At 54.3% G+C, this 14,291-nt stretch overlaps 1 protein-coding gene across 3 annotated transcripts in view; it reads left to right on the top strand.

Annotated features, from left to right (window-relative positions):
- Positions 1–13,596, top strand: part of apmap (adipocyte plasma membrane associated protein) — a 42,647-nt gene extending 29,051 nt beyond the window's left edge. Inside the window, exons 4-10 of one of the 3 annotated variants that reach the window (XR_003932707.1) lie at positions 7,942–8,034; positions 11,149–11,265; positions 11,867–12,041; positions 12,113–12,247; positions 12,509–12,701; positions 12,825–13,364; positions 13,396–13,596. Coding sequence is in view for 1 of the 3 variants with exons in the window: in XM_030107180.1 (XP_029963040.1) it covers positions 7,942–8,034; positions 11,149–11,265; positions 11,867–12,041; positions 12,113–12,247; positions 12,509–12,701; positions 12,825–13,034 (923 nt within the window). In the remaining 2 variants the exon portion in view is untranslated. Of the gene's footprint in view, positions 1–7,941; positions 8,035–11,148; positions 11,266–11,866; positions 12,042–12,112; positions 12,248–12,508; positions 12,702–12,824 lie in introns of all 3 variants that reach the window. The other 2 variants (XR_003932708.1, XM_030107180.1) reach the window with 2 other exon arrangements.
- Positions 13,597–14,291: the final 695 nt, after the last annotated feature.

The following is a 14,291-nucleotide window of genomic DNA, read 5'->3' as shown; positions in this document are numbered from 1 at the left end:
ACTAACAGAGATTTAGTGGAGATTGCTCTAATGTTTAGTAGACCACATTTTATGTATTTCCTACTGGAAAAGTTATTTTGTCTTGTACAGGTGTTAAGCTTTTTACCCATTGACTTTTTTTTAATGCTTTGAGCACTTTGGACAGACTCAGTCTCTGTTAGCCTAGGTAAACCTCCATGCTGGACTTGTAAAAATCCAAGGACACAGGGGACGAAGTTCAGAGTCTGGTGGTCGTCCCCCAGAGACAGCTGGACGTCCATGTCCCCCCCCGTGGAGAGACGCTGTGCTGTCTCCAGTGGAGGGCGGGGCATGGGGCGGGGCTACAGACAGTCATGTGGTCCACTTTGACCCGGGGACAAACAGCAGCTGGTTCTGGTTCTGGTTCTGGTTCTGGTTCTCCCCAGGGACCTGTTCCTATGCTGCTGCCCAGAGACACAGAGCGGTCCTCAGACTGTCTTCTGGGCCAATCAGAACGGAGCGTCTGTTATGGGGGCGGAGCCAATTTCAGTTTATTTTTCACTTGATTGATTGATTTGATAGGAACAGAGCGTGTGAACATGTAACTGTAGTGAACATGTAACTGTAGTGAGCATGTAACTGTAGTGAACATGTAACTGTAGCCCTGAGACAGCTGAGCGTGGCGGGAACGGAGGAAACCACAGGCGGTGACAGAACAGACCAACAAGAACACCGCGCAGGAACAATTCACAGCCGCACACCCGGACCGGAGACGACCTGAGCAAAGATTGCCTAACCAGTAAATTCATCATAGTTACATTAAATAAAATTATAGTTACAAATTACAGTTACTGGCTGGGGACATTGAGTCCGAGTGGACCATGTTCTCCACCTCCATCGTCGAAGCAGCTGCTCGGAGCTGTGGTCGTAAGGTCTCCGGTGCCTGTCGTGGCGGCAACCCCCGAACCCGGTGGTGGACACCGGAAGTAAGGGCTGCCGTCAAGCTGAAGAAGGAGTCCTATCGAGCCTTGCTGGCTCATGGGACTCCCGAAGCAGCTGACGGGTACCGGCAGGCCAAGCAAACTGCAGCCCGAGCAGTTGTGGAGGCAAAAACTCGGGTCTGGGAGGAGTTCGGGGAGGCCATGGAGGAGGACTATCGGTCGGCCTCGAAGAAATTCTGGCAAACCGTCCGGCGCCTCAGGAGGGGAAAGCAGGTCTCCGCCAACACTGTTTACAGTGGAGGTGGGGAGCTGCTGACCTCAACTGGGGATATTGTTGGACGGTGGAAGGAATACTTCGAGGACCTCCTCAATCCCGTCGCCACGTCTTCCGTGGAGGAAGCAGAGGCTGAGGTCTCAGAGGTGGACTCGTCCATCACCCAAGCTGAAGTCACTGAGGTGGTTGGCAAGCTCCTCGGTGGCAAGGCACCGGGGGTGGACGAGATTCGGCCTGAGTACCTTAAGTCTCTGGATGTGCAGGGACTGTCTTGGTTGACACGTCTCTGCAACATCGCGTGGCTGTCGGGGACGGTGCCTCTGGATTGGCAGACCGGGGTGGTGGTCCCCCTGTTTAAAAAGGGGGACCGGAGGGTGTGCTCCAACTATAGGGGGATTACACTCCTCAGCCTCCCCGGGAAAGTCTATTCCAGGGTACTGGAGAGGAGGATCCGACCGATAGTCGAACCTCGGATCCAGGAGGAACAATGCGGTTTTCGTCCTGGCCGTGGAACAGTGGACCAGCTCTATACCCTCCATAGGGTGCTCGAGGGTTCGTGGGAGTTTGCCCAACCAGTCCACATGTGTTTTGTGGATTTGGAGAAGGCATTCGACCGTGTCCCTCGTGGTGTCTTGTGGGGGGTGCTCCGGGAATACGGAGTCCGGGGCCCCTTGTTAAGGGCCGTCCGGTCTTTGTATGACCGGAGTAGGAGTCTGGCCCGCATTGCCGGCAGTAAGTCGGACCTGTTCCCGGTGCATGTTGGACTCTGGCAGGGCTGCCCTTTGTCACCGGTTCTGTTCATAATCTTCATGGACAGAATTTCTAGGTGCAGCCAGGGGCCGGAGGGGTTCCGGTTCGGGAACCACAGGATTTCATCTCTGCTTTTTGCAGATGATGTTGTCCTGTTGGCTTCATCGAACCCGGACCTACAGCATGCACTGGGGCGGTTCGCAGCCGAGTGTGAAGCGGCAGGGATGAGGATTAGCACCTCCAAATCCGAGGCCATGGTCCTCGACCGGAGGAAGGTGGCTTGCCCCCTCCAGGTTGGTGGAGAGACCCTAGCCCAAGTGGAGGAGTTCAAGTATCTTGGGGTCTTGTTCACGAGTGGGGGACGGATGGAGCGTGAGATTGACAGGCGGATCGGTGCAGCGGCTGCAGTGATGCGGTCGTTGTATCGGTCCGTCGTGGTGAAGAAGGAGCTGAGCCGAAAGGCGAAGCTCTCGATTTACCGGTCAATCTACGTTCCCACCCTCACCTATGGTCATGAGCTTTGGGTCATGACCGAAAGGACAAGATCCCGGATACAAGCGGCCGAAATGAGCTTCCTCCGTAGGGTGGCTGGGCGCTCCCTTAGAGATAGGGTGAGGAGCTCAGTCACCAGGGAGGAGCTCGGAGTAGAGCCGCTACTCCTCCACATCGAGAGGAACCAGCTGAGGTGGCTCGGACATCTGTTTAGGATGCCTCCTGGACGCCTCCCTAGGGAGGTGTTCCGGGCATGTCCCACTGGGAGGAGACCCCGGGGAAGACCCAGGCCAGCCGAGAGACTATGTCTCTCGGCTGGCCTGGGAACGCCTCGGGATCCTCCCAGAGGAGCTGGAGGAAGTGTCTGGGGACAGGGAAGTCTGGGCATCCCTGCTGAGACTGCTGCCCCCGCGACCCGGCCCCGGATAAGCGGTAGAAAATGGATGGATGGATGGAATTACAGTTACTACAATCTTTAAAAATCATTACACGGTATATTCACTGAAATGACTTCTCTTTAAAGTGCTCTGTGCTCATTGCCCTAAAGTGCTTTAATGTGTTGCACACATTCCTAAAGTGCTTTGTTATATTTTTATTGCACGTTGCCCTAAAGTGTTGTGTTGCATTGCACACATCTCTAAAGTGCATATTATTTTGTATTACTCTTTACTCCTGTTTGGAAATTTGTGCTGATCTGAGCCATCCTTTCAGCTTGGTGTTAAAGCTGCTGTAGGCAGGATTCTGCTAGTCAGTGCTGATGTTTCTGTGTTTCCTTTGGATTAAATGTTAGAGTATCATTGATAATCCTTTAGGAGTGCAGCATCACTGCTCTACCACCAGGGGGCAGCGCTTCCATCTGTCTCTGTTCTGAGCTGAACAGGAATCTCCACAGCTCCAGGTATCTTTGACCAATCAGAAGAGCCCATGAGGCTCTAACCGTGATTGGTCGAGGGGCGTTCGTCACACGTTCTTGTGGGAGGGGCTTAACTTGCGTCAGGGCGTAATGTCAGAGAAAACAGGACAGGATTGGCTGTGCTGGGTTTCAAATCGCCATCTTGCTGAGGTAACCCTAAGCAAGATGGCGGACATGCGGAATCCTGCCTACAGCAGCTTTAACACTTTCCCCTCGCTGCTCTTGGCAGGTTGTTCCACTGAGCGCTGCCTCCGTCAGACGGCACTCAGCCAACGCCAGCTTCCTGATGGGAGCCTCATCTCCTCTGCTGGTGACTGAAGCTCTTCTGCGTTTTATGAAGGTTTTAAGTGGTGGAGGAGCTACGCCATGTAAAGTCTTATCAATTAGACATAGATTTTTAAATTGTATAAAATTTTCAAAACCTAGCAGATTATACTTTGATGTAATTTTGCAACGGTGATCGTTAAGTGGTTTTTTTTCAAGTATTTTTAGAGCTTTTTTATAAAGCCTCTCAGTAGGTTTTAAGCTTGTTACTCCTGCCAGCGACCAGATGGTTACGCAATAACCTGTGTGAGAAAAGATCACAGTGCAGAAACATCATAGCAGCTTGATCAGACATAGATCGCCTTTTCTGATTAAAATTTGCCACGTTGTATTTAATAATTCTCGATATCATTTTAACATGATTTTTAAAGGAGAGAGTAGAATCAATCATGACTCCTAAATATTTAAATTCATTGACTAATTGCAGCTCTTGATCTCCAAAATACACATTAGAACGAACGATGTTGGTGGCTCTTTTGGAAAAAACCATACAGCTTTTTGTGTTGAACTGAAGACAGGAGCTGGTGAGCCAGCTGTTGATGGTGGTTCAGGCTGATGTTCAGACTTGAGCTGCTTCTCCAGATGTTTTTGCGCTTGTATAGATCACGGTGTCATCAGCGTACAGTTGTATGTCCACCTCCTTACACACATCTGGCAGATCATTAATAAAAAGTGAGAACAAAATAGGGCCCAGAATGGAACCCCGCCTGGACCCTCCTGGACCAAGAAGCGCCGACCCAGAACTCCTCCTGCAAAGGCTGCTGGGAGCTCGGCTCCCAGTGGAGCGTCCAGGGCGCTGGAGGACGGGGGACGGGGAGGACGGTCTGCCAGTCCCTCTCTGTGTTTGTCTTCTTTTCAAAAGTTGTTCTCTGAGCCGAGACGGGAGGATGGAGGACGGGAGGACTGGAGGACGGGAGGATGGAGGACGGGAGGACGGGAGGACGGGAGGATGGAGGACGGGAGGACTGGAGGACGGGAGGATGGAGGACGGGAGGACTGGAGGACGGGAGGATGGAGGACGGGAGGACTGGAGGACGGGAGGATGGAGGACGGGAGGACTGGAGGACGGGAGGATGGAGGACGGGAGGACTGGAGGACGGGAGGATGGAGGACGGGAGGACTGGAGACGGGAGGATGGAGGACGGGAGGACTGGAGGACGGGAGGATGGAGGACGGGAGGATGGAGGACGGGAGGACTGGAGGACGGGAGGATGGAGGACGGGAGGACTGGAGGACGGGAGGATGGAGGACGGGAGGACTGGAGGACGGGAGGATGGAGAACTGGAGGACGGGAGGACGGGAGGACGGGAGGACGGGAGGACTGGAGGACTGGAGGACTGGAGGATGGGAGGACGGGAGGACTGGAGGACGGGAGGACGGGAGGACTGGAGGACGGGAGGATGGAGGACTGGAGGACGGGAGGATGGAGGATGGGAGGACGGGAGGACTGGAGGACTGGAGGATGGGAGGATGGGAGGACGGGAGGACGGGAGGATGGGAGGACGGGAGGACGGGAGGACGGGAGGACTGGAGGATGGAGGACTGGAGGACGGGAGGATGGAGGATGGGAGGATGGAGGACTGGAGGACGGGAGGACGGGAGGATGGAGGATGGGAGGATGGAGGACTGGAGGATGGAGGATGGGAGGATGGGAGGATGGAGGACGGGAGGACGGGAGGATGGAGGACGGGAGGACGGGAGGATGGGGGACGGGAGGACAGAAGGACGGGAGGACTGGTGGTCTGGTGGTCTGGATGTTGGCAGCTCTCTCCTGTTGTTTACTTGGACTTGAACACGCTGTGTACAGGCGTCCTGTCCTGTGTACAGGCGTCCTGTCCTGTGTACAGGCGTCCTGTGTACAGGCGTCCTGTGTACAGGCGTCCTGTGTACAGGCGTCCTGTGTACAGGCGTCCTGTGTACAGGCGTCCTGTGTACAGGCGTCCTGTGTACAGGCGTCCTGTGTAGCTGCTTTCGCTGTTCTCACTCTGCAGTCCGAGCCCCGCCCAGGCGTCGTGTCGTCGGTTGCGACAGCAGAACATGCGATCGCGCGGAGGTGAAGATTCCTGCCTTCACAGAAGTCTGTCAGCTGGATGCAAGAGATGAGGAGAGCACCTGGGAAACGGCCCACCTCCACATCCACGCCCATCAGAACCTTCAGAACCGTCAGAACCTTCAGAACCATCAGAACCTTCAGAACCGTCCGCAACAAACGCCGTGCTGTCTGTGAAGCACCGAGTCGGGCGGCTCTGCCCTGTAGGATGAGGGCGTGGCTTCCCTGGATAGGATCGTTCCTGTGTGTTGCGCGCTGTCGGCGTGCGCCCGGGTGGCGTCCTGACCCACTACTTTTTAGAATGAACACACAGAAACGTGTTGAAGATGTTTTTTGGCGTTTATTGAAATGAAGTGTCTCGTAACAAATGCAGCGCTGCGGTCATAAATCTATTCTGTCAAAATGAACAAAATGAGCAGCAGTGCAAACATATGAACATAATAATGATAAGAGGAGAAAATGAATGTAGAACAAAATAATGGTTTTTCAAAACTACATGAAAAGGTGTGTGTGAAACTTGCAAAATGTTTGATATGAAAAAATGTGCATCCTCTTAAGGCAAGAGAATTTGCAAACATTCTCAAAACGAACAGTGCAGACAGATAATCAGATTCATGATAAAAGGAGAAAATACAGTCATCAATAAAGAGTCAGTGGCAGTGCAGTCTGAGAGACTCACCATTGATGTATGTTTGCAAAACTACATTAAAAGGTGTGTAAAACTGACAAAATGTTTGACAAGAAAAAAATGTGCATATTATTAAGACAACGTTATCTGTGGAAATACTCTCAGAATGGAAACTAATAACAGTGGTGCAAACAGAAAAACAAAATAAAAGGAGTAAATATAAATATCAGAGGAGAAAATCTCTAAATATGTTCTATAAATACAGCAAACAACACAACTGAAGAAAATACAATAAATTAAACTTTATCTGCCACAAAACCGACGGGCGCCTGCTGCTGTCGGTGCAGGACCCGCGGGGACATGAAGGACACCTTAGATATTTGTTTGCGTTTGTGTTTTTGTCTTAAAGCTGTGAAAAACTGCAGTAACTAAGCAGCACTGAAAGCTGCTGCAGGCAGGGTTCTGCTAGTCAGAGCTGATGTTTCTGTTGTCTTTGGGTTAAATGTCAGTGTCCAGTGATAATCCTTCAGCAGTGCAGCATCACTGCTCTACCGCCAGGGCGCAGCGCTGAACAGGATTCTCCACCGCTCCCGGTATGTTTGACCAATCAGAAGAGCCCCTGAGGCTCTGTCCTGATTGGTGGAGGGGCGGCGCTTCATCCCTCATCCTGATTGGTTGTACCCTAATGAGCACAACGTGTAGTTATGGGATTGCGTTGAAAACTCGCCTCAGAATCGGACGTGGTTGCAGAAGCTGTCCTGCTCGCCGTCGTAAAGCCGTTCAGGTCTTGAGTGTTTTGACACCAGCAGGCATTGTGTGCGTTCGCGCGCGTGTTCTTGTGGGAGGGGCTTAACTTGCGTCAGGGCGTGATGTCAGAGGAAACAGGACAGGAGGGGCTGTGCTGGGTTTCAAATTGCCATCCTGCCGACGCCACCATGACTGAGATGGATTTAAATCAGGGTATGAAATGTAAAGTTCTCTGTGATGTTTATGTAGTAAACATGGCGTAGAAATTACAATTATACATACAACAGTCACACCTAACACACCTTGCGTGTAATACACCTCACTTTTTGAAACACATACGTGAAAACATGTTTTTGACTGAGGTGGCACTAGAAGGTTCCGGACGTGCCTTTGCCCGGATCCCAGCTCTCGCTGCTGGTGGACTCCCGTTGGTGCGTCCAGAGCTGCCGTGCGGCGCTCACCGGGGGAACAAGGCAGCTGGAAATGTCGTGCAAACCGAACTTGGGAGGCTGCAGGTCGTGGTCGCTGCTCCAGTCTTCTGTGGGTATCTGGTACGGATCCAGACCGCTGAAAACTGCTTTCTGTCCAGATAACGGCTCCTGCTTCCTCGTTGAGCCGAAGTCCATAAATACCTGACTCTTTTCGGCATTTCAGCATTTTTTTTCTGACCTTCTGCAGCTCTACTCGTGCGTCTTCTCCTGCTCACGTCTGGGTTTTTTATGTTTGTTTACATTCTTGAGCTCCCAACATGTCCGCCACTCCCCATAATGCAACGCGTGGTCCCAAGCCCGATGGAGCGCGGTGCGTGCTGCGGTAAAGCCAGTCTTCTTCTTCCTCTTCTTCTTCCTCTTCTTTTCTCTGCAGATGTTTTCTTCTCAGGAACAGCTGACGGGCAGATCGTTCGTCTGATTGGTCGGAGGGTCCAGACGTTGACCAGACTGGGGACGCCGCCGTGTGGTGAGCAAGATGAACACACACACATACACACACACACACACACACACACACACACACACACACACTACACTACACTGACACACCCTGCACTCCATGTTCCTTTCCTGACAGGTTACACTGAGTTTCAAAAACCTGCACCAGGGTCCCTGTTCCCCGGTCTGGGATTAAAAAAGTAGCTCTGAAGCAAGACGCTTGGCTCCGCCCCCCCCCCCCCCCCCCCCCCCCCCCCCACCTGAAATGAGAACAGTGTGAAGACATTACTTAAAGGGGGATCAGGTGTTCTTTAGCCCTTCAGCATCAGTCTGGAGGCTGAAAGCTGCTCCAGTCAAAAACAACTGAAATCCATGTTCCTCCGCATCAGGCTGCCTCCGACACTGGAAATGAGTCCCTGTCTCTTTAAGAAGCTCCTCAGCTTAGAGACACGCCCCCTCAGAGTGGAGAGGGGCGGGGCAGCCAGCTGTGCAGGAGGAGCTGTGCATTATGGGCGGAGCCGTGCAGCACCGAGCGTTTCAGCCAAAACATGGCCGCCAGGGGAGATTCAGGGATCCAGGCTCAGATCTGCTGGATGGCTCTGAAACGACTCCGTGGCTGTGTTCCAAACCGCACACTTCCCTACTACCATACTAACTTACTGAGTATCAGTGTGTTCACACTGGCAGTATGTGATTTTGAGTATGCGAGAAGTTCCCGGACGCATACTGCATTCGCCAGAAATGTTGAGTAGACATCGTGTGTTCACTACTCATACTGAAATTACCCAAGATGCAACGCGACGGACAGCGGTTGTGCCAGACAGAGCTTGCGCCGCCTGGCGGCCGGCGGGTGTGGTGGTGGTGGTGGGGTGGCCCTGCGCTCTGAGTGCTTCCACGGAGGATGTGAGAAACTCTGCGCTCGCCGCCGCACCGGGGGTCCCGGGGGTCCCGGGGGTCCCGGGGGTCCGCCGCCGGACCTCCAGAACCGACTCGGTGCGACGCCCGGGGCGGGCCCGCTCCGTGGGACCACTGGGTGAGACGGCGCGTCTCGGTCCCGCTGCCGAGCGGGTCGGCGGGGAGCCGGTCGGAGAGGCGGAGGCGGCCGGCGACGTGATCAGCGGTCGCCCGCCGCCAAAGCCCGACCGGGCCTGGAGGCCGGGCTGCCGGGTCGGGGGAACCGACCGCCACGGCCACGGTTCCCCCGTGGCGGGTCTGGGGTTCCTGTGTGCTCTGATTCTCTGACTCCTCCTGCTGGATCCTGGCTCACATTTCGCCGAATTCGTCCGAACAAAATCCTAAACGGCTGGTATTCAGACAAACAAACGACACACTCGGCTCTGAACCACCACTTTGTCGCCTAGTTTAAAAAAAAATCTGGATGAAGTTCTGCATTTGAAGAGTTTAGAGCCAAAGTGAAATCAGCTTTAGCAGGTCGATTTTGGCTCGAGGAGGAGTGCAATGCATTGTGGGTTATTATGTAGTATGCTGTAGTGTAAACGCTTTGCATACTGTCTGTTGGACTGAGTATGCAGGATGCAGTATGGGTAGTATGAGTATGGAAGGATGTAGTAGGCAGTATGCGGTTTCGAACACAGACCATGAGTCTGTTTAACAGGAAATGACTCTACAGCTACACAGAGAGGCTGGATGTTTACTGTTTAGTTCATTTGAGCAACAGCAGAGGATGATACAAGTATATCTGTCAATGACAAGAGTTGTACATAAACAGTAAAATATTCTGTACACTGTTGCTCAGAAGGAGTAGGAACAAGTTTATAACATTCTAGCCAACTCTAGACATTAGTAAAGAAAAAAATGAATATTATTAGCTTCATGTTACCTCGACCTGTCCTCCTCCTGCGGCCGCTGGAATGGCATTCTTTTTGAGATTCATTCTCTGGATCTTCTGGCCTTCATTTCTTTCCTGAACTGGGAAGAAGTCCTCCGATGTGAAGTGGGCACTCCACACCCGATAATCCAAACCTCGTAAAGTTTGAACTTTGATGCTGGGGTCCGTGTTGAGCGCTATTAGCCATAGCTTCAATAAATCCCGTCACGCAGTGGGAGCCTGTGAGCTCAGTGACGTCCAGCTGGTCGTTTTACTTTCACAGCCAGGATATATGCACACTGGAACCATTGTACCAAAGTTACAACCAGCTGAAAATAAACTCTGACTGCCTGAAAAAGCCGATGGAGATGCCGTGGTCTGACTGCAGAGCAGAGACGCTGCTTCCATGTAAACAAACAGAATGAATGTGCGCCACGGCGCAGTGTGATGACATCATCACTTCAGAGCTCCCGGAGAGTTGCTCAATCTAGCCGGTTTACAGACTTCCCAACAGCGATCAGTGATGCTGAGTTACTACATGTACATGTATCTACCACCCCACAACAAACATTAGAGAAAAGAGCGTCTGTCATGGCTGCACGTCGGCGCCCCGCCCACTGCCTTATATGGATATGGGAGGAGCTAATTATCTCCGAACCAACTGCAAATCACACGAAAGTCAAACGGGTGAGTAAATGTTGATGTTACGAATGTGAAATAAGGTCCAGATTGTAAAAACGACCGTTCCCCTTTAAAGCTGCAGTTAAGAGGCGTCCTCAGCAGGGCTGGGTACTGTAAGGTATCTTTTGGGTACAAGTACTTTTTCGATACCTCAGGTACGGTACCGGGTCCTGAATGGGACTGTTTTGGGTTCCTGTCTTCACGGCGGACGCCATGACTGCATTTACACTTCCTGCCACTAGGGGTGCTGTTTGCATGTTCAGCTTTATGTGACACAGACCACAGAGGAAGCAGGCTGCCTGCTGTCGGTGAGACAGGAAGACGTGGTCACATGTTCAGTGATGGACGCAGCGTTTTCCAGTGAAGGAGAAGAACTGAACCGTCGTTTCCACGTGTTTATTGACGCGCCGCCGCTTTAAGAACCGCCGCTGATCCCCGTACGCACGGCTCTGGTCCGGTCCCGGTATATACCCAGGTTTTTCAGTCGGTACCCAGCCCTGGTCCTCAGTCCCCCGGCAGGCCGTCCTCGAGGGGCCACGGTGACCAGACCGGCCTTCCAGATGAAAGTAGTGTCTGTCCCCACGACTGTCCTGTCCTCATGTCTCTGCTGTCTCTGTGGTTCTGGTCCTGCAGGCTCCAGGGACCAGGAGTCCAGCTGTGGACGCCCACTGGGGATCCGGGTCGGACCCAACGGGACTCTGTTTGTGGCCGATTCGTACCTGGGACTGTTTGAGGTCAACCCCACCACGGGTGAGCCCAGCTGTCCCCGCCTGTCCTCGATGGCCCCGCCTGTCCTCAGCTGTCCCCGCTTGTCCCTGCCTGTCCTCAGCTGTCCCTGCCTGTCCTCGATGGCCCCGCCTGTCCTTAGCTGTCCCCGCTTGTCCCTGCCTGTCCTCAGCTGTCCTCACCTGTTCCCGCCTGTCCTCAGCTGTCCCCGCCTGTCCTCAGCTGTCCCCGCTTGTCCCTGCCTGTCCTCAGCTGTCCCTGCCTGTCCTCAGCTGTCCTCACCTGTTCCCGCCTGTCCTCAGCTGTCCCCGCCTGTCCTCAGCTGTCCCCGCTTGTCCCTGCCTGTCCTCAGCTGTCCCTGCCTGTCCTCAGCTGTCCTCACCTGTTCCCGCCTGTCCTCAGCTGTCCCCGCCTGTCCTCAGCTGTCCCCGCTTGTCCCTGCCTGTCCTCAGCTGTCCCTGCCTGTCCTCAGCTGTCCTCATCTGTTCCCACCTGTCCTCAGCTGTCCCCGCTTGTCCCCGCCTGTCCTCAGCTGTCCCCGCTTGTCCCTGCCTGTCCTCAGCTGTCCTCGCTTGTCCCCGCCTGTCCTCACCTGTCCTCAGCTGTCTGTGCCCCCCGTCCCCAGGCGAGGCGACCCGGCTGGTCCCCGGGGGACGGGAGGTGGGCGGCCGCCGTCTGTCCTTCATCAACGACGTGGCGGTGAGCAGCAGCGGCAGGAAGCTGTACTTCACCGCCTCCAGCAGCAGGTGGCAGCGCCGAGACTACCTGCAGCTGCTGATGGAGGCCACCGCGGACGGACGGTAGGACGGCGGGACGGGGACCGGAGACGCGTCCGGAGGCGCCGACCTCTGACCTCTGTGTGCCGCGGCAGGGTGCTGGAGCTGGACCTGGACTCCGGGGAGCTGACGGTGGTCATGGACAACCTGCGCTTCCCCAACGGCATCCAGCTGCTGCCGGACGAGGAGTCGGTGCTGGTGGCCGAGACCACCATGGCCCGCATCCGCCGGTACCCAGCTCCACCCCGCCCCACCCACACCTCATCTCCGCCTCCACCCCACCCCACCCCACCCACACCTCATCTCTACCTCCACCCCACCCCACCCCACCCACACCTCATCTCCACCTCCACCCCACCCCACCCCACCCACACCTCATCTCCACCTCCACCCCACCCACACCTCCACCCCCACCCCCAGCAGGGGGGGGGCAGCGGGGGGCAGTGAGCTCTGAAGACCATGTGGTCAGTGGTTCTGTCTTTCTGGACCAGGGTCCACGTGGCCGGGCTCAATAAAGGTGGGATGGACACCTTCATCGACAACCTCCCCGGTTTCCCGGACAACATCCGTCCCAGCTCGTCAGGGGGCTACTGGGTGGCCATGTCCTCCGTCAGACCCAATCCCGGCTTCTCCGTGCTGGACTTCCTGTCCCAGAGACCCTGGATCAAGAAGTTCATCTTCAAGGTAAAGATGGTCCTGACAGAGTCCTGCACCAGGACCCCCCTGACCCGGGCTGTGGTGGTCCTGACCCGGTGCTGGACTCTGCTCTCAGACGTCCACACGTCCTGTCCTCTGTGTCCTCTGCAGCTCTTCAGTCAGGACGTGCTCCTGAAGTTCGTCCCTCGCTACAGTCTGGTGGCCGAGCTCCACGACGGCGGCGTCTGCTCCCGCAGCTTCCACGACCCCGGCGGCCTGGTGGTGGCGTACGTGAGCGAGGTGCACGAGCACGCCGGCAGCCTGTACCTGGGCTCCTTCCGCTCGCCGTACGTCGCCAAGCTGGACCTGAGTCAGGTGTGACGTCTCTGGATGGACACTGATGAGCGGGAGACGGACGCTCCGGAGCTGCAGCGACGCCCGCTGACTGTCCTCCGCTTAGGGTCTGCAAAGGTCAAAGGTCAACTGATGACGAGAAAAGACTAACGCGATCAGCCTCCTGTAGGCTCTGCGTTCGTGTGTGTGTGTGTGTGTGTGTGAGTGTTCGAGTGAGCTGTGGCTGTTGAATTGTGGTTTGACGCATCATGACCGTTATCTAGAACACAGACGGTTTAGGGATCCCCGGCCAACATGGCTGCTCTGTCCATCTGCCGGGAGCAGGCCGGGAATCGAACCTATGACTGAGCTCCTGAGGTGCAGCTCACTAAATCCAGTTAAACCTGAGGTGCAGCTCACTAAATCCAGTTAAACCATGAGGTGCAGCTCACTAAATCCAGTTAAACCTGAGGTGCAGCTCACTAAATCCAGTTAAACCTGAGGTGCAGCTCACTAAATCCAGTTAAACCTGAGGTGCAGCAAACTAAATCCAGTTAAACCTGAGGTGCAGCTCACTAAATCCAGTTAAGATTTAGGCTTCTGCCGCTCAGTGTACAAACAAAAGTTCTCTCGGTTCTCGCAGAACATTTCTTCAACTAAACCCACTGGATGAAAAACTGCTGATTCACTGTCATGGCTGCTGAGTGCTGCTGGTTTCCATGGCAACAGACAGCTGCTGACTGTCTTTTCTGATCTCAGCTCAGCTTACAGTGGAGATGGAGGAGTTATATAAAGACACACACACACACACACACACACACACACACACACACACACACACACACACACACACACACACACACACACACCATTGGGAGCAGCTGGCAGGCACAAAGTAAAGTTTCCTCTGGAATTTTCCCGGTTTGGTCAGAGCTCTTTCGGTCGCCGTGACGACAGTGCCATGTTCATTATGGGCTGTTTGCTCAGTGTGAAGCTGGACGCTGAGCAGTTCTCCACTGATCAGGAAATAAACGCTGGACTGGGTCCCCTGTTGTCCCCTGTTGTCCCTGTTGTCCCCTGTTGTCCCCTGTTGTCCCTTGTTGTCCCTGTTGTCCCTTGTTGTCCCTGTTGTCCCTTGTTGTCCCTTGTTGTCCCCTGTTGTCCCTGTTGTCACTTGTCTTCACTGAAGTGTCTCCACTGAGTTACTTTGTCTACGGATTACTTCCTTTTAAAGGAGTCATATTATGCAAAATTCACTTTAAAAAGGAGTCTTCACAGTCATGTTGCCTCTCAGAGCCTCTGTAT

The sequence above is a fragment of the Salarias fasciatus genome, chromosome 13 (genome assembly GCF_902148845.1).
Source record: "Salarias fasciatus chromosome 13, fSalaFa1.1, whole genome shotgun sequence".
NCBI classification, from domain to species: domain Eukaryota; kingdom Metazoa; phylum Chordata; class Actinopteri; order Blenniiformes; family Blenniidae; genus Salarias; species Salarias fasciatus.
Note: the sequence above shows the minus strand (reverse complement) of the source record. Positions and strands in the feature narration are given on the sequence as shown.